The 22,781-nt window shown below is 37.6% G+C and overlaps 3 protein-coding genes across 3 annotated transcripts; 1 reads left to right on the top strand and 2 right to left on the bottom strand.

The window, feature by feature from the left end:
* Positions 1-334: 334 nt before the first annotated feature.
* LOC101303255 lies at positions 335-10,124 on the top strand (the record flags this gene model as incomplete). The annotated part of the gene is made up of 17 exons (XM_004305195.1): positions 335-381; positions 671-740; positions 1,199-1,981; positions 2,097-2,243; positions 2,360-2,473; positions 2,647-2,705; positions 3,047-3,113; positions 3,279-3,330; positions 3,415-3,507; positions 3,625-3,708; positions 3,816-4,225; positions 4,543-4,604; positions 5,144-5,213; positions 5,748-5,828; positions 5,914-6,015; positions 6,194-6,318; positions 10,106-10,124. Coding segments are annotated over exons 1-17 (2,385 nt in total), but the record flags the coding sequence as incomplete, so codon positions are not given.
* On the bottom strand, positions 9,965-12,255 carry LOC101295729 (serine/threonine-protein kinase PBS1-like). The gene is made up of 4 exons (XM_004302783.1): positions 11,854-12,255; positions 11,019-11,203; positions 10,681-10,870; positions 9,965-10,585 (listed from the first exon to the last, which is right to left on the bottom strand). Exons 1-4 carry the CDS (start codon positions 11,969-11,971, stop codon positions 10,167-10,169), a joined length of 912 nt encoding a protein of 303 aa, XP_004302831.1. The 5' UTR covers positions 11,972-12,255; the 3' UTR covers positions 9,965-10,166.
* A 2,466-nt stretch (positions 12,256-14,721) lies between these two features.
* Positions 14,722-18,843, bottom strand: LOC101296019 (WRKY transcription factor 44-like). The gene is made up of 6 exons (XM_004302784.1): positions 18,713-18,843; positions 17,412-17,822; positions 17,206-17,337; positions 16,305-17,038; positions 15,896-16,054; positions 14,722-15,443 (listed from the first exon to the last, which is right to left on the bottom strand). Exons 2-6 carry the CDS (start codon positions 17,628-17,630, stop codon positions 15,251-15,253), a joined length of 1,437 nt encoding a protein of 478 aa, XP_004302832.1. The 5' UTR covers positions 17,631-17,822; positions 18,713-18,843; the 3' UTR covers positions 14,722-15,250.
* Between the last annotated feature and the right edge of the window lie 3,938 nt (positions 18,844-22,781).

The raw sequence follows: 22,781 nt of genomic DNA on the forward strand, positions 1-22,781 counted from the left end.
GATGGAAATATATGTGTTGTGTTTGAGTCACTCTGATCCTTCTTTGCTGATACTCCGGAACAGAGAGTGACCGAGTCATGTCTCATCCAAAATCATCTGTTTCATTTGGATATTGTAGCTAGATCGATTCTCTGTTGATCTTGGTTCTTTAAATTAATCTATAGAATTCAAGTTAGGGTTAAGGTAAATTAGGGTTAGGTTTCGTTCCAGAGGGTAATGTAGATGGTTTATGTTTGATTTTGAGTTTGTAATGTGGCGCGAGGTTTAGAATTCTGAGATCGGTTGTAGAGAAAATGAGAGCTATGGGAAGTAGAATTGAAACTCTTTGTGAAGCATGTTGTTGTCCTTCTTGAGTAAGCGCACTTTGGAGGCTGATTCCAGGTCTGCAAAGTTCAGCAACTTATTTTTCGGAGTTCACATTTGAATGATTTTGATTAAGCAAATCTTTGTTCTTGTTTTCTGTTCCTTTCCGGTTTATGCTTCTTAATTTTGAAGTTCTGATCCTTGTTGCTCTTCTTGTTGGCGATTTTTTTTTTTTATTTCATGTTCATGCTGCTTTTGGTTGTTTTCTTGTTGTGAAATCATAGTTTCTTTTTTGTTTTAGTTCTTTTTTTTCCCTTTTTTTGTGATGGTTACGCTTTCATGTCTCATAGAGATCTGTTGTCAACAGGGACACCTATGGGTTTGCTTTGAGACCTCAATATATACAAACATATAAAGAACACGCTCATATTTACCAGGTAAATCATATATAATCTGTTCTGTCTGTCCTACCTTGATAGAAGAATATTAGAGGCACATGTTATGACTTATGACCATCTTCTCTGTTATTCAAATGACTTTGAGATTGTTTTGGAATTACTTCAACCTTTGTATCATACTATCAACCAGGCCTGAATTCAATGCGCAGGGAGTACAGAAAGCTCTTACTTCGACTTTAAAGTTTAAACTGATATTTTATATGTGACAATTGTAGGAGGTATATTGTGCTGAAACTTGTGTTTAGTATTGAAGCTAGACATTGAGCTTTATAGGAAACTTAAGTGACATGAAAATTGGTTTCCACTTTGTTATAGTTTTAAAATAAATGGAGACTTTGCAAATGTCTATGTTCTAGAACTTCTTTTGTTGAAACACCCAATGGAGTGAAGTAAGTAAAATTTGACTGTTCAGTTTAGTGATAACTTTATGGTATCAGGAGGAGGAAGGTGAACGATCACATAAATGGAAGAACTTTCTTGAACATGTAGAAAAATCTTCTCAGCCGTGCTCTCTTGAGAAGGCACATTTAGATGAATTGCCAGCAGTAGCCACAGAGCAGAAGGCACATAGAGAGGAACTTCAAGCTGAACCTACTGAGCAGAAAGCAGAGATAGCTTCTGAGAGTGGTGAGGAAGGGAATGTCAAAAGTAGTCGGAAATCTATTTCCAAAAGTTCATCAGAAAGAGATTTCAAGAAGGAGGTTCAACTTCCAAAAGAAACAAGTAAATTCCAAACATGGACTTCCATTAGGCCATCCCTTAGTTCCATTGAATATATGATGAGTATTCGTGTTAGGAAACAAAAGAATATGAATGATAAGCGGATAGTTGTGGATAAAGACTATATTCCTATGAAAGATGAGCAGATAATTGTGGATAAAGGCCATCCTCCTATGAAAGATGAGCAGATAATTGTGGATACAGACCATCTTTCATCAATAGAAGAAGTTCCTTCACAGGAGGCTTGTGAGGATGGTCAAGAGGAAGACCTTTTTCTTGATGTCTCCAGTGGATCAAGTTCTGCAAGTAATGGGGTATCTGATGGCATGAAATCTTCTGGGGAAGAAGAGGTTGTGGATGATGGTGTCTGTAACAGTGTGCCAGCTGATCAGACAAAAGAGGATGTGGCTAATGGGATCCATCCAGAACCTTTCTTTCCTTGGAAACAAGAACTGGAGTCCCTTGTTTATGGAGGAGTTCCAAGGGATCTCAGGGGAGAGGTAAAACCGATTTTTTCAACTTGATTTCATTGACAAAGAAATATTTTCAACCGATACAAACAATTTACTTTTTTGAGAGGAAATTCAATATTTTCTAGCTCTTTATACTTTGCAGGTATGGCAAGCTTTTGTAGGTGTGAAGGCTCGTCGGGTGGAGAAATATTATTATGACCTGCTGGCTGAAGAAACAAATACTGGCGATAGCATGGATAATGATATTGCAGGTGGTGCTTTCAGAAAATGGAGAAAGCAGATTGAGAAGGTCATTAGATGCATGTGCCTTGGACTTTATCGTTTCAATTCGTAGGTGCTGCTTCTTTTGCTTCATATTGCAATCTGGGTTTCTCCCTAAACTAAATTGTTTGTATACTAATGCAGGACATACCACGTACCTTTCCAGGACATCCTGCATTAGATGAGAATGGTCGGAATTCATTGAGGCGTTTGCTTTTAGCTTATGCTAGACATAATCCCTCTGTTGGGTACTGTCAGGTAACCAGGGATATTCGGCATTTTGTTATAAATTTGTTTCAGTAAACATTTCAGTCCTTGCAAGGAAAATCATTTCTTTCTTCTTTTTCTCTGGCCAGTCCATTCATTTATATCTTGGATGTATTACTGTTTTCGTCTATTTTATTATTATTCTGGTATGAAAATATATGCAGGCAATGAATTTCTTTGCAGGGCTATTACTACTTCTGATGCCTGAGGAAAATGCTTTTTGGTAAGTCCTAAGAGATCATATCCTTCTACCTCTCTTCTAATTGTACTTTATCTTTTATATAGCAAAATGGTCCTCCCTCTACTTATTCTGTAGAGAAATTGTTTAATAATACTTGTGAATTGTACATCAGCTGTCCATGGAGCATATATGTGTGATTTCTTCGTGGATGACACTTTTTTTTCTTATGTGTGTGCTTGCACGCGCGTGTGTGTGTTTGTTTCAGTAATTTATAGTTAACTTTGAACATTAGAACAGGTAAGTTTCACCAACTTGTACAGAAATGTTTTAAACCAACCTGGCTCCTGGTATAAATTAGTTTCTTCTTATGAACCTTCATGTAGGACTTTTGTGGGTATAATCGACGACTACTTCGGTGGCTATTATACTGAAGAAATGATAGAATCACAGGTATGGTTTCAAAGTTTCGAGTCCTTGAGAATTCATGAAGGTAAACCATGCAAGCTGTTAGGTTACCAGTAGTTCCCTAATAGTCGAACCTAAGCTTATGTTGTATAATAAGTGAGCAATCTCTTCTATGAAAATTACATTGGAAGTAGTTGTTCTGTTTATCAGGTGGACCAGCTTGTTTTTGAGGACTTAGCGCGAGAAAAGTTCCCAAAATTGGGTTCGTATGCTTTTAATTTACAATTATTGGATCACATTCTGGTCCTTCATACCTTATTTTTACTATGACTAGCATTCATTGCAGCGAATCATCTGGATTACTTGGGAGTTCAGGTGACATGGATCATTGGACCTTGGTTTCTTTCCATTTTTGTAAATATGATTCCTTGGGAAAGTGGTGAGATTAATCTGGCCTGTACTTTCTATTATATAAATATAGTTGAGTTTTGAGGTTAACTTTGAGGTCTTTCTGTTATATATTGCCTACCTTCTTGTTGCCCTCCTTGGTCTTCAGTTATTCGAGTTTGGGACGTGCTTCTGTTTGAAGGAAATCGTGTTATGCTGTTTCGAACAGCACTAGCTTTATTGGAGTTACATGGTATGTTCCTGTAGTGTTATAAACTCATTAGTTTTATAAAATAAGATTTTGTTGGTTTTTCAATAGCCAAAGCAATATAGTTTCATTTTTTACATATGTGGCTGCAGGTCCTGCTGTAGTCACCACTAAAGATGCAGGGGATGCTATTACTTTGTTGCAGTCCCTTGTTGGCTCCACATTTGATAGCAGCCAGCTAGTTTTGACTGCTTGCATGGGATTTTTAGCTATAAATGAAACTAAGTTGAAAGATTTGAGAGATAAGCATCGGCCAACTGTATTAGAAGTAGTCGAGGAAAGAGCTAGGGCTAAGAAATGGAAGGATTCAAAAGGGCTATCATCTAAGCTGTACAGTTTTAAGCATGATCCTACTATAAAAGAAGAAAAAAGTACTACTGAAGAAGAAAGCGCCAATGGAGATGTATCTCAATCGAAATCTGACTCCTGTAATGTAGATGAAATGCTTAATGGCTTGTCTCTTTCTTCAGAACTAGATTCCTTATCGGATCCTCAGGACCAGGTTGCTTTCTTTCTCAACGTTTTTCTCCCCAAAACGATGTGAAATTATTTGAATATATCACTAAATTTGGGCAGTATCATTTGACATACTAGGCAAGTCCATGTTGGCTTAGATGTGGGTTGCTGTTTCTGTTGGTTTAGTTTACTATGTTTCTACCGTAATGGAAACTTTCCTCATTTACATAATAGGACTAAATCTTCTGATTTATGGAAAATAGTACTGAGTTGTTCTACTTGTAATCAGCAAATAGCAACAATATGAGCAAACCCATATCCAACTTCTTTTTTAAGTTTCAGTCTTTTGCTGCTTCTGTGCAGGTGGATTTGTTAAAGGTTGAGTTATGCAGGGTGCTGGAGGAGAAAAGATCTGCTCTACTCAGGTTACTAGCTACTTATGGTGACCTGTTTTGTTAGTTTTCCCAATAAAAGTTTGTTTGTCTTGAGATAAATTGACGCACTTTAGTTGTGAGCCTGGTTCCAACTGTGTTGGAATCCTATCATGCATTGTCTACTCTATCCACGCTGCATCCACTTTCGAGGTTAATGTATGATCATGAGTTTACCTCAACATTTTCATTTCTGGAAAATAGAAACACACCTTGTGTTCCCTTGTTCAATGCTTTTATTCTCCATGATGTATGATATTTTGTTTCTTTTGAGTTCATCAATGATGTGAAACTTCCATGATCAGACCTTCTAACTCTACCTATTCAGTAATGGCCTCAATAGGGGTTTGAATGAAAGATCAAAAGGTCATATAACGTCCATAGAAGCCTAGATGGCCATCTATTTCATGCATGTTATTACTCTATAGCTATAATAACATTTTGCCTGAATTATAATTATTTTATACTTACTTTTTTGACTTCTGGAAACAATCACTGAAATTCTGTTTGCTATTATTTTTTTTCTTTTCCAGATCCGAGGAGTTGGAGACGGCACTTATGGAGATGGTCAAGCTTGATAATCGACGAGAATTAACTGCAAGGGTAATTTAATTATTGATTTAGCCAACTGCTTTTGTTGCTTTGTGTTTGCCTCTTTCTATGTTATATGGTGATGATTCCTAGCTTCAGTGCAACCACCTCCCGCTATCATGTCTAATTCATTGGATGCTTTATGTTTTTTGTGTGCACTTCTGCAAAGGTAAGATATGTTAAGGCATTCAGATTCCTCAGTACAACCACCTCCCAGGCGCAGAATATATCCCTGAAATTGTTGTATGATCTTCAATGTTACTCATATTATAATTTCTGCAACATCAATGTTACTGTCTGCTGAATTGATAGTGAATTGATGGAAAAAATGTAGGGTTATATAACTTCTTTTCAATCACATGATTTATCAATCAAAAAGGGCAAGGATGACCTCCTTAAAGAAACCACCATTTGGACACAAATTTGACCCTTGGATATAATTTTCTCAATGATTAGGATAAATAGTGACATTGTTGATTTCTTTATTATTGTTAATTTTTTTTTCTCTCGTCTAAATTGCTGGAGATGATGTTCATGGTCCTGCAGATTGAGAAGTTGGAGCACGAGGTGGCTGAGCTACGCCAATCCCTCAATGACAAGACAGAGCAAGAAGCTGCAGTGATTAAGGTTTAAATTTACTTCGTGTTTTCTCCTTTGGTTGGGGTAAATGAGAGGGAAGATGATCTCTTTTTTTTTCCCCCTATATCTTTAGGTATTGAAGTTGGTGGAGCAAGAACAAAAGGTAACTGAAGGTGCCAGAATAAGTGCAGAGCAAGAAGCAATAAAACAGAAACATGCTCTTTGTGTGCTTCAGGTTCCTTTTTTTCTCTTAAACTGGTATACGTTGTGTTTTCAGGATATGTGTTTCCTATTTGAGGCCATCTCCTAACATTTAGGAAGTAAATGAAGGCCTATTGAAAACACAAATTTTATCTGGATGCCTATATACTTCGTCTGCAAGTGAGTTTATTAATTCAATATCTCATATTCAGGAAAATTATGACAACGCTATGTCTTCACTTACTGAGATGGAAAGGAGGGTAAAAGTGGCAGAATCAATGCTGGAGGCTACATTGCAATATGAATCTGGTCAAGCTAAAGCTTTATCTTCTCCAAGGTACTTGAAATTCTGCTCGCTGAGTTTCTAGAACTCATTTTATGATGGTTTATGCAGTTACAATCAGTGTATAATACATGATACAAGAATGGGATAGTATGCTTCGTAGGTCTGTGCCAGACTCAACGCAGGGAAACCTCACAAAAAAGATACCTCTTCTGTCATTTGGACTTGGTTGGCGTGATAGACTGAAGGTATTGTGATACCCCTTTACTGTTACATCTTCCGCGATGATTGCCAACTGCACTTCAGATACAGTTTAAAGTGTATTCTTTGTACTCTGAAACACTTGGTGGTGTGAAATTTATATCAATGATTCCAGTCTATATTACATCCTCAAATCAGGACAGCTGCTAGTTCATGCTAGTAGTTTTGTCCTTTTTAAAGCACTCACAGTAAAGTTGCCAGAAACTAACAGTGAAGTGGCATTTCACATTGCTCTAAACTACCATAGCTATGATCTTTTAGCCTATACTATGGACATAACCTCCTTTTGGTCTTTTTTTGTAAAATTTTCAGAGATCCAATGACAGTAAACCAAGCAATGAACAACCTCCACGAGAGGAAAATGCTCCCACTCCACAAGAGAACACCGCTCCCACTCCACAGGAGAAAACTGGTGAGGAAGTGCAGGAACATGTAGAGGGGAAGTGATACCCATGTATTTCACTACATTCATGTATGTTTTTGTTCTGCTCACTATAATCTTTGTAATTATGTTAAGGTGGCTAAGGGAGCCCTACAAGAAGTGGGTTCATCAAACCCCTTAGACAGTCAAAATGTAAATCATGTTAGTTTGCTATACTTCTTTTGTTCTGTAGTATTGACACTCATTCTCAGTGACTAGATAGTACTCGGTTTTATCCATACTTACACAATTTATAGATCAGTTTCTCCTGCAGTTTCTTGCGCATAAATAAGGTTTTGGGATACCAGCTGGATTTTTTTGATACATTTTGAATGGGAATTGAAATACAAGAAAGCAAAAATTAAAACTAATACAACTAGGAATAGAAAGTACTAATTCAGGACAAAAATTAAGTAAACTCACAGGAAAATAGTGGTCGGAAAAGGAAGACCACAAAAGTGAGTGTCCGAAAACAAATCAAACTATTCCAAGCTACTCTTGGAAGTAGGCAGTGGAGGAGGCGACGGTCTGGAACTGCTCTGTAAGGTCGCCGCAGGCAGTTCGGGATACATGGGGACTGACGTTCCAGTATTCTCCAAAGCGGGTGACATTAACTGCTCCGATGCGCTGTTGATTGTTGAAGGTGTGCAGCGAGGCAATGTTGACTTGAGCCACCTGAGCATCTTCAGTGAGAATGTAGGGGCAGGCAGTGGTTGCCTCAGTATTGTATACTAGGCGGTGAGTTGACAAATTCAAGTTGTTGGTTCCAAAGACGGGCTCTGGAGGAGCTTGACTGTAGGTAACACTCTTGAATAAAATCAGTCCCGCTTTTGATGAGACTGGAGAAATTGACAGCATGCTGCAATTTTGTTTCCAATGTCTGGTGAAGCAGGCATTGCACATGAAGAAGACGCTTAGCCAGTTGGAGTCTCGGTGGAGTCCAAAGAACTTGGTTGGATCAGACCAATCTTCCCAGGCTGCATGAGGCATTGCAGCATACGCTGTAAGGCGGGGAAAGTAGGTGATCACACTCCGGATATATTTCGAAAACCGATTTACTAGGCCATTGAGGCGAGTGACACGCGGTTGAAGTTCATCAGGGTGGACAGCATTGGTGTTGAGCCCAAAGACATTTCTCAGCTGCTGATATTGGTCATAGGGACGAGTAGCTGGAGCCACAGCGGTGAGAGTATAGTTTATAAGATGAGCAAATTGATCACACATCAATGGAATGTTGGGCAGCATCATATCGAGGCCCTCGAATGGTTGATCTGCCGAGGGGATTGTCCAGTCAATGGTGTATGCTCGCTCTCCATTGCACTTGAAAGGAGGAATAAAGGGGAACACATCTTCAAAGCTGTGAGTGCCAGGAGAGGCAACAAAAAGTGAACGGAAGAAGGGGATCAATGGACCAGGAATCTCGATGTTTTCCAGAGGGAATTTGGACATGAATTGGTCCAAGAATAGACTGGCCATCCCTAAACTTGCAGGCTGCTTGTTGAGCTCGAAGGACTTGAACGTAAGCCAGGATGGAGTAGACAATGAGGGATACATGGGGTATCCTATCAGAGACGGCTCCAGTGTCTCCGTAAGGGGGGAGGGAGGGAGCTAACTTTGTTTAGCATGGCGATCATGATATAATACATCATCCCAAAGCTGGGGGATGTACATATTCGGGCCACGATGGTGAACAGGAGTAGGTGGATTGGTAGCAGAGACCCTTCGGTGGTCGTTGACGGGGGTGGAAGAGGTGATGGGGGTGAAGGTAGCACATCTGGGCGCAGTACTGGCCCTTTTCTTGGCTGCTGCAGCATCGACGCCGTGAGACTTGACGTCTCAGGCGTCGTACTTTCTGACCCCTTGGGAGTCAGGAGCAGACCTTCCAGGGTTATCTGCTGGAAGAGGAGCAGGTTTTGGGTCTGAGGATGACATTTTGTGCAGTGTTGGTCGGTTGCGGGTGGTGAGAGTTTGATGTAAACTATGATGGGAAAACTAGAATAGACTTTTAAGTTGGGAACTGGTTCACTTCAGTGTAGAAAAGCTCAGATTCTTTATCTAAGAGATGGTTGAAAGTTGAAAGAGTATTTTTATTTTTATTTCATCTTTTTTATGTTCCGGTGCCATTTTCGTTCGTTTTCCATTCTATAGTTTGGGATCACAAAATGATTTTGGTTTCTTTTTTCTCTTATTAGAGAAACTTGTTGGGTTTAACTTGACCGGACATTTTCAAAGCCAAGATTGAAACTTGAATTAACATAAACAAGTGGTATATAAGACACAGCAACCCTGTCAAGGACAAGTACTATGGAGAATACAACAGCACAAGTCAGAAGCAATATTGGCAGGCAAAATTACAGCAGAAGGATGCAGATATTGACAAGATTTAAACTCACATTCACACAACTGCGATAAGTTGAAACAAACCAGATATTTAATAAGAGAGGTAAAAAAAGGGTTGAAGGGAACCCCTTGGCTGCTTAATGATAAACCCAAGGTAAGAAGGCACACTGATATTACAGGCTTCTGTTCTATAAGTATGAACAGAGGAGATAATTTTTTTTTTTTCTTGTTTTCTTTTTCTTGCTTTCTTCTTTTCCTTGATGCAACACGAGGAGATGAAAATTTGGACTTTCTATCTGTGATGGTACACAACTAATCGCTGACAACACAGGAACTGCTTTAAGAACTATCAGCCCTACAAATTATCCCATACCTTGTATACATCAACAATCACCCGCATTCACAGGAAACCCAACAACTTGCAGTATCAGGAATTCAATCTTCTAGGCTCATACCCACTACCACCATTGAGCTTTCCTTTCGCTGTCCCGCTTGCTTCTAGGGGGAGTACAAGGGGCAAGGCGGGAGCTTTGGGGAGGCTGTGTTTCAGGATCATACTTTTGTGCAGCAAGGTATGTCAAAGCTGTGACGACATCAGCTATAACCGGCCGCATATTAGGCTGCTCCTGAACACACATTGCCGCAACAGCCAGAGCTTGGTATAATCCCCTTGCGGGATACTGACCTTGTAGCGCAGGGTCTGCCATTTGTGAAAATTTCTTTCGGTCCTTAAACAAAGGTCTTGCCTGAATACAAGAAGTCATATCATTTGTTAAATGTCAAAATAACATCTCAATTCCATGATCAGCATGACCCAAGAACTTCAGCTTTTGAAGAAAGAATAGTCAACTTAACAAGACTTCAACAACTATAAAAAAGCTCATGAAAACCAAACAAGATTTCTTACCCATGCAACCAAGTTCTGCTCTCCTGTTGCTCTAGAATTGTCAATTGCCTTTCTTCCGGTAATGATTTCCAAAAGTACTACCCCAAAGCTATAAACATCTGATTTAAGAGTCAATTGGCCTGTCATTGCATACTCCGGAGCACAATATCCGTAGGTGCCCATAACCCTTGTAGAAACGTGGGTGTTGTCCCCAACAGGTCCAAGCTTGGCTAAGCCAAAATCAGACAGTTTGGGATGATACCCTTCATTAAGCAATATGTTGGAACATTTCAAATCTCTGTATATTACAGGAGGACTTGCTTTGTCGTGTAAATACTCCAGTCCCTTTGCAGACCCAGCAGCTATTTTCATTCTTGTATTCCAATCAAGTCTTCTCTTACCAGGCGACATATCTGCAGAAACAAGCTTATTAAACCAATATCCCAGAAAGATCTTACTAGGTGAATATCAAAGAAAACGATGCATGTGAAACTAATGCAACATATACCATGTAAATGATCCTCCAAAGATCCTAAGGGCATGTACTCATAAACAAGTAGCCTCTGATCTCCATCAGCACAATAACCAAGAAGATTAACGAGGTTAGGGTGGTGAAGCAGACTTAACATCAACACTTCGACAAGAAATTCCCTGTTCCCTTGCAACCCATTACGATCAAGTTGTTTGATAGCTACTACCTACACCAAACACGACAAGAAGGATCAAACTCCATGATCAACTATATCAAACACATTCAATCTTTTTCTGTTCAATGAAATAATATAAAATATAAAATAAAAAATAAACAAAACAAAAACAACAACAACAACAACAACAATCACTGACCTGATTTATACATTCCAGATGTCCTTTATATACTCGACCAAAGCCTCCCTCCCCCAGAAGACATTCTGTTCTAAAATTTCTAGTTGCAGCTGCCAAATCGCGGAACACAAAAGTCTGTGCTGATATGTGTTCCCCATCTTTCGAAGACTCTTTGACACTCAAAGAGGAATTGGTCTTTGAATATTCTAAAATCATACATGGACACAAAAGTAAGAATCTTTGGAATATGAAGTCAGGGGAAGAGCAGGTTTAGGATTTGGTTCACAATGGGGAAACAAAATAAAAATTATCAAGACCTCAGCAAGACAACAAAGAACATAATAGGAAACTAAAAATGAATAGTGCTTAGTACGGATTAACATGAGTAGAATTGTAGAATGCTGCATTTGTACCAAGAAAACAGCAACAAAAATTATAAAGAGATGCCCACAAAGTACACCGAGATCGTAAGTAATTAAATACACATAGTTCATACTCCATATACCTTAGTACAGAAAATCTAATTGCAAATGCAAAACCATTAACAGAATCCCTTTAAACCTACTTAACTTAAACTAATAAGTACTCCTGAAAGTAACTAACATGCATGACGAACACCAATTAAGATCAATCACCAAGCAATCAAAGCCCCAATTTTTACCTCTGCACCTTAAAATATCAGACCAAATTACTCATTTTTGCTCCAAGTAAACCAACGCAGATGAACTACCAACAAAACCCAATAACACTAACCAAACCCAGAAGCTATCAAAACAAACATTGATCATTGTGCTGAAGTTGGATTAAAGCTAAAGAATCAAATTTTCATGTCATAAACATGTAAACCAGTAAGTACCTGAAGTGGGTTTGATCTGGTCAAATGGCCTCTCCTCCAGCTCTATGGAATTCTTTCTTTTCTTCTTGTTCTTCTTTGCTCTACTGTTGGAATTACCAGAACATGGAATCCAACCCATGGTCTTTACTTTCTCCAATCACTCTTTGCAGGAACCAAAAGACTCAAAAGAGAAAGAAGAAGCGAGAGCAATATCCACAAACACTAAAAAATAGAGAATCAAGCGTTCCCAAGTCTCAAATAAACCAAAAGCTACAGAACCCACCACGAGCAACACACACTGATACTGATAGCGAGAGCTTGCCGGCCCTTGTTAAGTTGTAACAACTTGACTTTGTATATTCTCATCAGCAATTTATAGAACAAAACACATAAACACACCCCCTTCTTTATTTAATATATTCCATTTTTGTAACATTTGACACTTTCTTTTTGGGATCTATTTTAGACAAGATAATAAATTCTTGAATAAACATCAGAAGCAAAATACATGTAATCTATCATGCGACTTTCAGAGATTTTTGATGGTAGGGAGCACGTTGGGATTTTATAAAACTTGTTTTAGAACTTAGAAGTAAGCACATTTTGGTTTGCACCAACTCTCCTTTTCTATTCTGTTCATATGTGGTATGTTCAAGACTTGGACCCCAAGGTTTAGGTAAAAGATTCGACTACTCCATTGTTCTTATCCAAGAGATCACTGCGTGTGTGTGTATTGTAATGCTAAATCTTGGTGTTGGGTGGTTTAGGGTTTAGCTGGTGACATTGTCGACTCTGGTCTGTCATTTGTTTGATCCTTTCTCAACTTGTAGAGCTATCCTAGTGAGAAGAACACAAAGAAAGAAGCTATTGTTTATGCTTAATCAGTCATATTAGTTAGTTCATGCAAACATATAAGAATTGGGGTTGTTCAGATTTAAATGATTGATGAGAGGAAGTAAGGAAGCTCACAAATCTTAATGGATTGTAGAAAGGAACCAAACTAGTTCTAAACATACTTAACTAGCCATCATCACTTAATCAAGAAGCTCAACTTTATTTTAAGAATAACTCTCAAATCAAGTGTTACATACTTATAAAAGTTATCATTTTAAGTTACGACAATCATTAAAGTATCATCTAACTACTATTGAAGAGAGATCTAAAGTTAATTCACGTTAAAGTATAGATAATTTTCATAGTGAAACTTAAGGTCTTAGAACTAACACTTTGTATAGATTACATTTTAGAACTTGGAGCTATTAATCCTTGACTTTCTAGGTTCCATCTATGGCAGCATATGAGGTGTTCCGCCAAAATGGAAAAATTGATCCTATCAAGGAAGTAGTTTAAAACACAAACTCATTTTGTGTTAGACACTTGACCTCGGTCGGTGCCTTCCCATACTCTACCCTCAAATCATGCCTTTCCAACCGCCTGTGACTCTGTGATGGGGAACCTCAACTGTATATGATATGAATATGATAGCCTCTTAGAGACCACAAAGTTGTTTAATACCAAAGCCTGAACTTAATCCTAGGTTCACAGAATCATAACATTGAAAGGGATCGATGTATTGGAAGAGTAATGGAATTGAGAATTTGATATGAAAGCTTGAGATACCAGCAATGGAAATGATGCCAGAGTTAGGGACAGGACAAGAGGTACCTTCCAAAACCTTCTTGATATTAGGGCAAGTTGGGATCAACAAATCAACAGTGTTCAACTCAATTCTGGGTCCAAATCTAATTATACAAAAAATGTCATTGTTCCTATCAACTTTTTTGGACCACATTGCTTAGAGTTTAGAGGTAGCATACTTCATGAGCTCTGTTTTCTTCCTTTTTCTCGACGGATACATTCATGAGCTATGTTTAGACTTTCAGAGTTTCAGTGCTTTTGATAGAAATGGATTTTGCTAGACATCAGAAGTGCAAAAGTGGATTTTGTATTAGGCTCTAAATGTAAGTACAAGCATGGTGGATTTTGTATTAGGCTCTAAATGTAAGTACAAGCGTGGTGATCATCGAAATAAAGCACAAGCGTTGTGTCCTTTTTCCTTTTATAATTTTTATATTTTATAATCATTATATTATACGTAGAAATTTGTTAGGAGTAGATTGAAACAATATAATTCATCAGTCATGTTCATCTAGTCAGTTACTGACCAAAAATTCATGATCAACCACCGTTAGTTAGATAAAAAACTGAAATAACTTAACTTTAAATAATACTTCTCATCATTGGATTTACATTCAAATGTGATTGACTATCATTCTCTTAGTCAGTAACTAGCATGTTACCATGTGAACACTACTGTACAATCCATAGCCGATATCTCTACTTATAACACAAGTTAGACCAAAAAACCTAAACATATCTTCCATTCATCTAACAAATGATCGAGATACACAATGTCTATTACAAACGTACATCACGAGGCTAGAAAAAGTGTCCATGTGACCACGAAACCCCCCAATCTGACAAAGATCAACGTTATTCAAAACAAAAGCAACACAACAAACTTGCTAGGCAAAACAGAGAGAAAAGAACAAGGGGGAAAAAAATACAAGGAATGCAGCCAGAACTGAGTGTAGGCCCAAAACGAAATGTTAGAGGCCCAACCCCGAGGAGCACCATTGCGGCATTGCGGCCATGGAAACCACCGTAGCACCGTCCCTAAAAAGTCCTTACCGGAGACTTTAGCGACGTCAATTTCATCGGGTAAAGACTAAAGATGCATTATTTTTCATTTTCTGTTTTTACCCCGCAATTTATTTGTAGGCAACTATGTGCACTGTGTTCAATTTTGCGAGGATGAACAATGCTGAAGTAACCATAAAGAACCTGGATTTACCAAGGTACCCAAAGTTTACTCGAAGCCTTAATGATACTATGCAATCTGTAAATATTACTTCGCTGATAATAGTAACACATCCACTACCTCACTAAGATTTGAATCTTTAAACTTGTCTCTGTCCTTACAATTTAGTGGGATGAGTGCTACCAAGTTATCAACCCAACTGCCATCAATGTGTAACTACGAAAGGTTTACTTTATGAACTATGAAGTGGCTGGATGGCTACCATTTAAAAGAGAAAAAAAATTATGTTACTCTACTAATGAACTAAGGCGGCGGCGGCGGCGGCAATAGGGAAAATTCAGCCAAAATAATTTTCACCCATTTCTATGTTTCCAGAATCCCATATAAATAAATGTCTCCATCAACCAACAACTTTCAAAGAGATTCCATTCCACCAGGTATTTGCAGCAGACCAATCAAAGTGGGCATCAGAAATATTACTGCAGCTTATTTGGTGTCTGATATATGATTTGAATCCACTGCAAGCTCAATTTGACATTTTTGTCAGATTAAAGATGGAGTTCAATAGCTTGATCCCTGAGTGTGAATTTGACAGGTTCATGGCTTTTCTTTACTTGAAGGAGGGGCCTGTGGATCCTTTTCCGATGATGCCCCTGGGTTTGCGGTCCTCAGTGGCATGTCATGGTTGTGCTTTCCCTCGTATGTTGTGATAAAGGCTTTCGGATCCTCTGAAACTCTTTCGACGTGCTTACGCACACTGCATTTGACACTGGTGCATCTGTAGTAACTTCTGCAATATACATAAAGCCACAGTGTTGAGCACAATCCATGGCTGCAAGTAATATGCTATAGCCTACTAGTCAAAGCGAATCTAGGGTCACAATGAATATGTCATGAGTGACTTGATGACTGTTAAGAGCAAACATCTTTCGGCCCTAGTAGGATCGATTTTGGATAGTCATTTAACTGTAGTGAATAAAATGTATTTAAACCCCTAATCTTAGCAAACCAGATGATGACATGCTCTGGAAAGAACCAAAAAACTCTCCACCATCAAAATTCTCAGCACAAGATGCACTTCTTAGCCTAATCCAAAGGATTCGATGCTTTGTAGCTTGTTTTAAAAGTAGTGTCTTGACTCGTGAATTAGAATTAAGCAAAGTACTTTGGCCAACACATAAGGGATTACCTTCATAATATCAAAATACACACGTAACAGATAACAAAGAAGTAATTTCTAACCTGGGATATGGATTTCCCTTGACAACTTTCTGCCCATATTTCCTCCAGCGGAAGCCATCACCTGTAATCTCAGTATCTGCAGAACTTTGCACCACAACACGAGGTTCTTGCATGACTTCGCCCGATATGCCTGCTTCACTTGATTGATTCTCACTTTTTCTGAATAGACAGCAATTTACAAAGATCAATGACATTACCCTTGACTGAGAATCAATGACAAGAAATAACTAGCTCCAAAGCAGGAAAGTATCAACATGTTTCGAAATATGTTTTCCATATGATGAAGTCTATCAAGCAAGGAGAGGGGAAGAGGAAAGAGATTGGACACATATAACCATAACCATGATGAGAAACAATTAATACTAGAGTAAGCTAAAACTTGCACTGCTAGTACACTGAATGGTCTTACCTTCTCTTACTTCTAGGCTCGTAATCCTCTGTCTCAACTCCCTTGCTTCCTTCCTCACATTCTCCGCTAACTCCACAAGAATTATCAGGAGTTGCAGTGCCAGCATTTAGTTTTCCAGTTGCAAGTGGATCATAATGTACTATGTTTTTGCTTTGATAAGAATGCACTGGTATTCCAACTTCATTCTGATCCTCTACTCTACCTTCAGAACCTTCATTCTTTTCATTAAGATGACTATTCCATAACCGGGTGTTGTAATCTTGACCAGTTGCATCAGATGCAAATCCTGACCCTTGCGTCCCAGATGAGCTGCGCTTTGGAGGCTGAGGCTTTGAGTGGTTGTGTTCACCCTTGTATACAATCTCAGCAATCTGTCCATCCAAAGATCTCTCGACTTTCTTTTTCACGGGACAATTCGGATGTGTGCACTTGTAATAACTTCGTGGGTACTCACTTCCTTTGACTTGCTTTTGCCCATATTTTCTCCAATTGTATCCATCATAAGAAGGCCTATCACTATTGGCTGCAGCTGGGATATTCTTTGCATCCTCTTCCATATTTTGAGATACTATCTTTACTGGTTCTGTAGTCTGGCTTGTCTCGGCACATGATCGACTTTTCTGGTAAATGTTTGAGACGAGTTGTGTTTTATAGGATTTATCACGGTTTGGACGTAGAACCACACCAGTCCCAACTGATGACTGTGTTTGTTGCTGGCTAGTATTGAAGTTTCCCTGGTAAAGGAAAAAGGGTTATCTTCAGTATTCAAACAATGTCCAAGTCCATGTCTTTGCACTTTATTGAATAGAAAATCATAGTTAGAGCAGATAGTTCTAATAATGATAAAAGACACATTTATATGGAAAAAGAAAGTTTCAATTAAATTACAAATATGTATTACCAGATTAGCCAAGGCAGAAACAGTCGCCCTCGATACAACTTTCGCCAATGGTTTGTACACAACAGTTGATTTACTATCTGATTTTGAAACCTTCTCTGCTGAATTACTAATTGCAGCACCAGAGGTCTCTGCCTGAAATTTTAGGTACCAACAATCAGAAAGGAGAAAACTTCTAGGAGAGATCATTTATCAGTTAGTAAGGTTACCTGGGAAGAAACCAATGCAGCAACAGGATGATTGGCTGTTGGCTTGAACCTTACAGTCTTTGGTCTGATGGCAGGAACAGCAGTTTCAGAAGATACATTAGAGGGCGCTGCATCGATAGCACCTGTAAGAAGCTCCGTGAATGACTTGAAGCTGGAACAAGTAGGCCTTGTCGCAACAGGTTTAGCTATCACTACCCGCTCTGCCTCCTTAATGTCCATGTCCAACAATTGTGTTATGGTATAATTAGGTACATTTGTATTATGCCTGGAATACTAGATGTATCTCTATCTTCCAAGAGCAACCAGAAGTTACGCAGTGCCTTAGCTTGAGATGGATTGAGAACTAGCAGAAGCCTAAGCTGCTATTGTCAATCTTTGGTCCAATTGATCAGAGCTCAACCTTCCTCAAACCTGCACATAGAAGTATGTATTAGCATAGACTGAATCACTCTCATAGATAAACACATTGTGGCTTATCAATCAAGATGAAGCAAGCCTTAGGCTGCATTTGTAGAATTATAAGAAGATGGTCTCGAAAAATATCATCAAAGCAAGTCGATACATATTGCAATTATCTTAACAATTCTGCACCTTAAATTTCCATCAAAGTAATGAAATTAGTACCGGTCAGGCTTGCATTCTAATTTCAGTTCACAATCTTCAGAATGTTGAAACAACTCTAATCCTTTCTCTTCAAAAACCATAACATTCAAACACATTTTGGAACATTAGTGACAAGAACTGCCATAAAGTTTCTGGACTTGGAGCCTAATCTCTACAGATTTTTCCATTTCTCTTCGAGATAAAGTTGGTATAGAAAAAAAGAATCAGAAGAAGTAAAAGATACAAGCAGCAAATTTTGCAAACTAATCCATGAACTTGCAACAACACAGAACCAGAAAACCAACCTGTTTTTTTCTTACAGACAAGAACAAGAATTTAACCCAAAAAAGAAGGAACGAGTTCGAAGAAAACCTTGGTGGTTATAATTGAAAACCAAAAACGTCATAAAATCCCAGAAATTGTAAGAATCAAAACTCATATCAAAACCAGAGATTTACTTACTTAAGTAGCAAACAAAACATGGAAAGAAAACGAAATACAAACCAACCCGGAAGGGGGTTCAAGTTTCAGCTCACAAAGACAAATCTGTTGGGTCCACAAATCTAATAAGCAAAGTTTCAAACCACTCAGCTTACTCTGCATTACACGACCACCAACCATAAGAAACTAACACAACTCCATGAACACGAACAAACCAAAAGAAAAAACGTGGGCATGAAACCAAGAGCTAGCTTTACCTCAGAGAATGGAGATGGAGAAACAGAAACCTCAAACCAGGTTTGAGTATGAACAACAAGAAGCAAAAGGGCTCGTCTTTTTTCTTTTTACTTTTTCTTTTTTTTGACCCAAGTTCGAACACAGCTCAAGCTCAAAAACCAAAAAACAAAACGAGTCGTTTTCTTAGAGAAGCTCCTCAGAGTTTGAACAGTACCCTTTTAATGGAGTATACCAAAGACTCTTCTTCTGCAACCAAAAACTCTCAGAGGTAAAAAAACACACACTTGGTGACACAGAACAAAAGTTGCCAGAAAAGGGAGGTACTATTTGCAACCGTATATTATTGTCTGTATTATAAAGTTTTCATTTTTATTTCCTCTTGGGATTTTACCATTTTGAAGCTGGAAATTTTTTTGCAAAATAAAGATTGAAAATCGAAAAAGTGGGTTGTTTTGTGTGATTAAATTTATTTTGTGGGTCTCAAAAACATAGATGAATAGGTTGAACAATGAGCCCTGATGCTACGTCCAACTAACTGTCTCTCCGTTTCGTTTGACTCTCTGATCTCCGAAATCAATACAGGAAATTTATAAACCCGGGCCCCTGTGGTGGCAAGTGGAGTGCACTCGCGAGCTGTCAGCTACTTGGGAAACTGTCATATGTGGGGGACATGTGGCGAGTGGAGATTTGCTGGGTTTCAGTGCTGTTTTTAAGTTTTGGGTCCCCGTTTGGCCGTGATTCTTACTTTGTTTATTAGGGGAGTGGAAAAGACATGGTTACCCATGAATCTTGGAAGTGGATGAGTGGATGAGAGGAGTGGGGTGGGGTGAGTCGAAAGGGTAATTTGGTAACGTTCATGTTACTATTATTTCTTGGACTATTAGGGTTTTTTTTTTTTTTCTTTTTTTTTTTCAAGTAGGAATCATATTTGTAAATTAGAGATGAATGTCATGGTTAGGTTTACTAGAGGCTAGAGTTTGTCTACATTGGAGGGTATGGGAAATGGTAGATGAGTGTGGGGAGTAGGAAAATTGAGGCAGAGATGGGGTTAGGTGAGGCATGGATGGGTGTGAAGTTAGTGAAAACTACTAAACTATTTGGTTTATGAAAACAAATATGATAGCTTTTAGTTTATTCGTTGCAATTACAACTACATATAGTTTAGTTACTATTGTTTGAAAACAAAAAAAAGAAGCGTCCCATCTCGAATTATGATCGTCATCTTGATGCGCTTCATTCTAAAATGTCTCGAGTCTGGATTTTTAACCATTTTAGTCAGTTATGAGAGTATTCGTCACGTATTGGTCAAGACTAAACTTTTGTTAATATACTCTTTTGTTATCAATGGTAGAGGATTGGGTTACACCACAAAATGAATCAGGATGAGGATTGGTACAATGCTAGCCTTAGTTGTTTCACATATTAGAGACTTAATTATGAAAATAATTTTAATTTTCTGTCTATCTATATTTAGATGATAGTATACAACTTTAGAACTTTCACTCATTAAGCTTGAACTCCGAAACTCATTCAAAATAACTTAGCTTTAATGGGCTGTGTTAGAATTCTAACATACAATCGTATCCCTTTGATAAACCGAATACATGAGTTAATTTCATGTTTGCTAGAATAGATCGTGAAATGTTGACATGCGAATGAATTGCTTTTTAATCGTGCAAAGTTAATTTATGTGAGTTTCATGTTAGATCAAAACTGACAATGTACTCCAAATAAGGATAGAAAATGGGCAATTAGCTGCCATAGGTTTAACATTAGTGAATTTGCAAGAAGAATTAATATTGGTCACTCAGTTATGATTCAATCGACATATTAGTCAATTAACTGTTAGAAACATAGTTACAACAGTTGAGTGATTGGTGGTATAAAACGTTCTGACAATTCACATAGCAAATTGGTGGTATAAAACTTTCTGATTGTCAAACGGGATGGAGAGTCATATATATCAAAGAGGGAAATAAGGAGTGGAGAGTCAAAGAGATCCATTCAATAGATTTGACAAAGAACAGAAAAAACAGAGTTATTTTCAACCGTGGAGGCAAACCCATGAATCCCTTCACATTGATGAACCATTTCCTATCGATTTGGTATAACTTTGCTTTTTCGCTTTAAAAAATAAAATCAGTTTTTATCTAAACTTTCTATATGAACTTTCAGATTTAATAATATTTGGTGAACTTAAAAAAAAAGATTGCATGTCAGTTGTTTTTAGAAGCTGTCGTTATTAAAAACACTATAAATTAATATATTTTGTCTTGACAATACTTTAAAATTAACATTTATCAAACACAAAGCTATTTTAATTCACAGCTAATTATTTTTAAAGTATAACAGTAACAGTTTTATTTTAAAGTCACAACAATACCAAACTAACCCTAAATTGGTGGAGTAGTTACTGAGCACTCAATAATTTTGGAGACCAATAGTACTTATGAGTTATGATTCACATTTTATTTTCTGGACCCGGAAGATGCTTATGATTTCCATATCCAATTTTGATCCAGCAGTGACCACTCAAAGCCATCTAAATGATACAATTACCTTTTCGAGGACAAAAAGTTTCAATCTTTACAACCATAATTTTCATCTTGGAGACTATGTAGAGTTGCCAATGATGTGCATGCATGTGACTGCTTAGCCTCTTTGTGTATATAGTACAAAAGGAAAGTGTTGTATCATGCATATAATGCAACTCTGTATTTAGGAAATAATGAAAAGGATCCATATGAAGCTTTTCCTCACCTCACATATACAATGGTTGTTTTAACTTGATCAATAATACAATCCTATCCAAGATGACAACAATGTACCTAGTCATAGGCCCTTTATAGAACAAAATGTTCAAACTAAGTTTTGTTGGAACCTTGGACTGATTTGATAAAAGAGCACAAATTAAATCAGGTTCAATTTGAGATCAATTATGAATCCTGATTTGATAAGGGTCAGTTAAGTTTTAAATTGAAGGCGAAATAATTTTCAATCCTCAACTTATAAAATTAAAGGTGAAATAATGTCAAGCGAGCTTACAATCGTGTGTGCAATTAGACACTTAAGATGTAACTCGATCTTAAATGTTTTGACTTTGGAGTTTGGATGCAATTATTTTAGACAAAGTGAGATCTATGTAAGATCTTTGGTGTATGAAGTCAAATATGCTTGAGAAAGTATATAATGCTACAATGAAAACGAATGAATGATTTATTAAGAGGTCCTTGATCATGTTGTACCACACTACTCTCACTGAAGAAAAAACAGAAAGTAAAAAATGGAAAATATTATGGAGCTAGATTTGTTGAGTGTAATGAACCAGGTGACTTACTGTTGAAGTGAGAGATCTAGACCTATTGGTTGTAACAAACTTTGAAGGGTATGACTTGCAATATAAGAAGAGGAAAAATCCCTAACTATATACATTAAACACCAATGAAAACCAATACTTGTTTAATGTAAGTTACATGTATATATAGCCAAGAGAAGAGAATATATTGGGTACATACATTCTTATTATATATAATTTGGTTATAACAACATTGGGTACTTACATTAGTAACCAAAATGTATAGATAGAGCAATAGTAGGCCAACTTAAAAAAGTTTAATATAACCAAGTAGCATTGTTTAGGGTTTTTGTGGGAGATGGATATTTGTCATGTAGCAATATATAGAATCATAGAATATAGAAAGACCTTTTTTGAGGGTTTGAAATTTGAAGATGGATTTGTAGCCTTTGGAAAGTTAGTTGGGGAGGGAACACATAGTAGTTCTCCTAAAATTCTTTGGAAGACTGGTAGTTGTGAAATTTGGCACGTGCCAGTAGAGACTAATTTGTTGTGGAGTTTTGGTGCCAAAATATCTTATTGGCATTTGGCAATGTTGTTTTGCTTTGCTTATGTCTCTATGCTTTGGTAATTTTTCATTTTCAGTATGAATAATGTCACAGTTTGGCCAAGACAGTGACATCAAAGTTGATCACGAATTTGTTTGCTGGAAAATCTGTGTCAGATAGTTGACATTTAGCGGTATCGAGTTCTAGATTTTGTATCTGTGTCTGATGTTGCATTGTGCCAACACC

The sequence above is a fragment of the Fragaria vesca genome, linkage group LG6 (genome assembly GCF_000184155.1).
Source record: "Fragaria vesca subsp. vesca linkage group LG6, FraVesHawaii_1.0, whole genome shotgun sequence".
Lineage (NCBI taxonomy): Eukaryota > Viridiplantae > Streptophyta > Magnoliopsida > Rosales > Rosaceae > Fragaria > Fragaria vesca.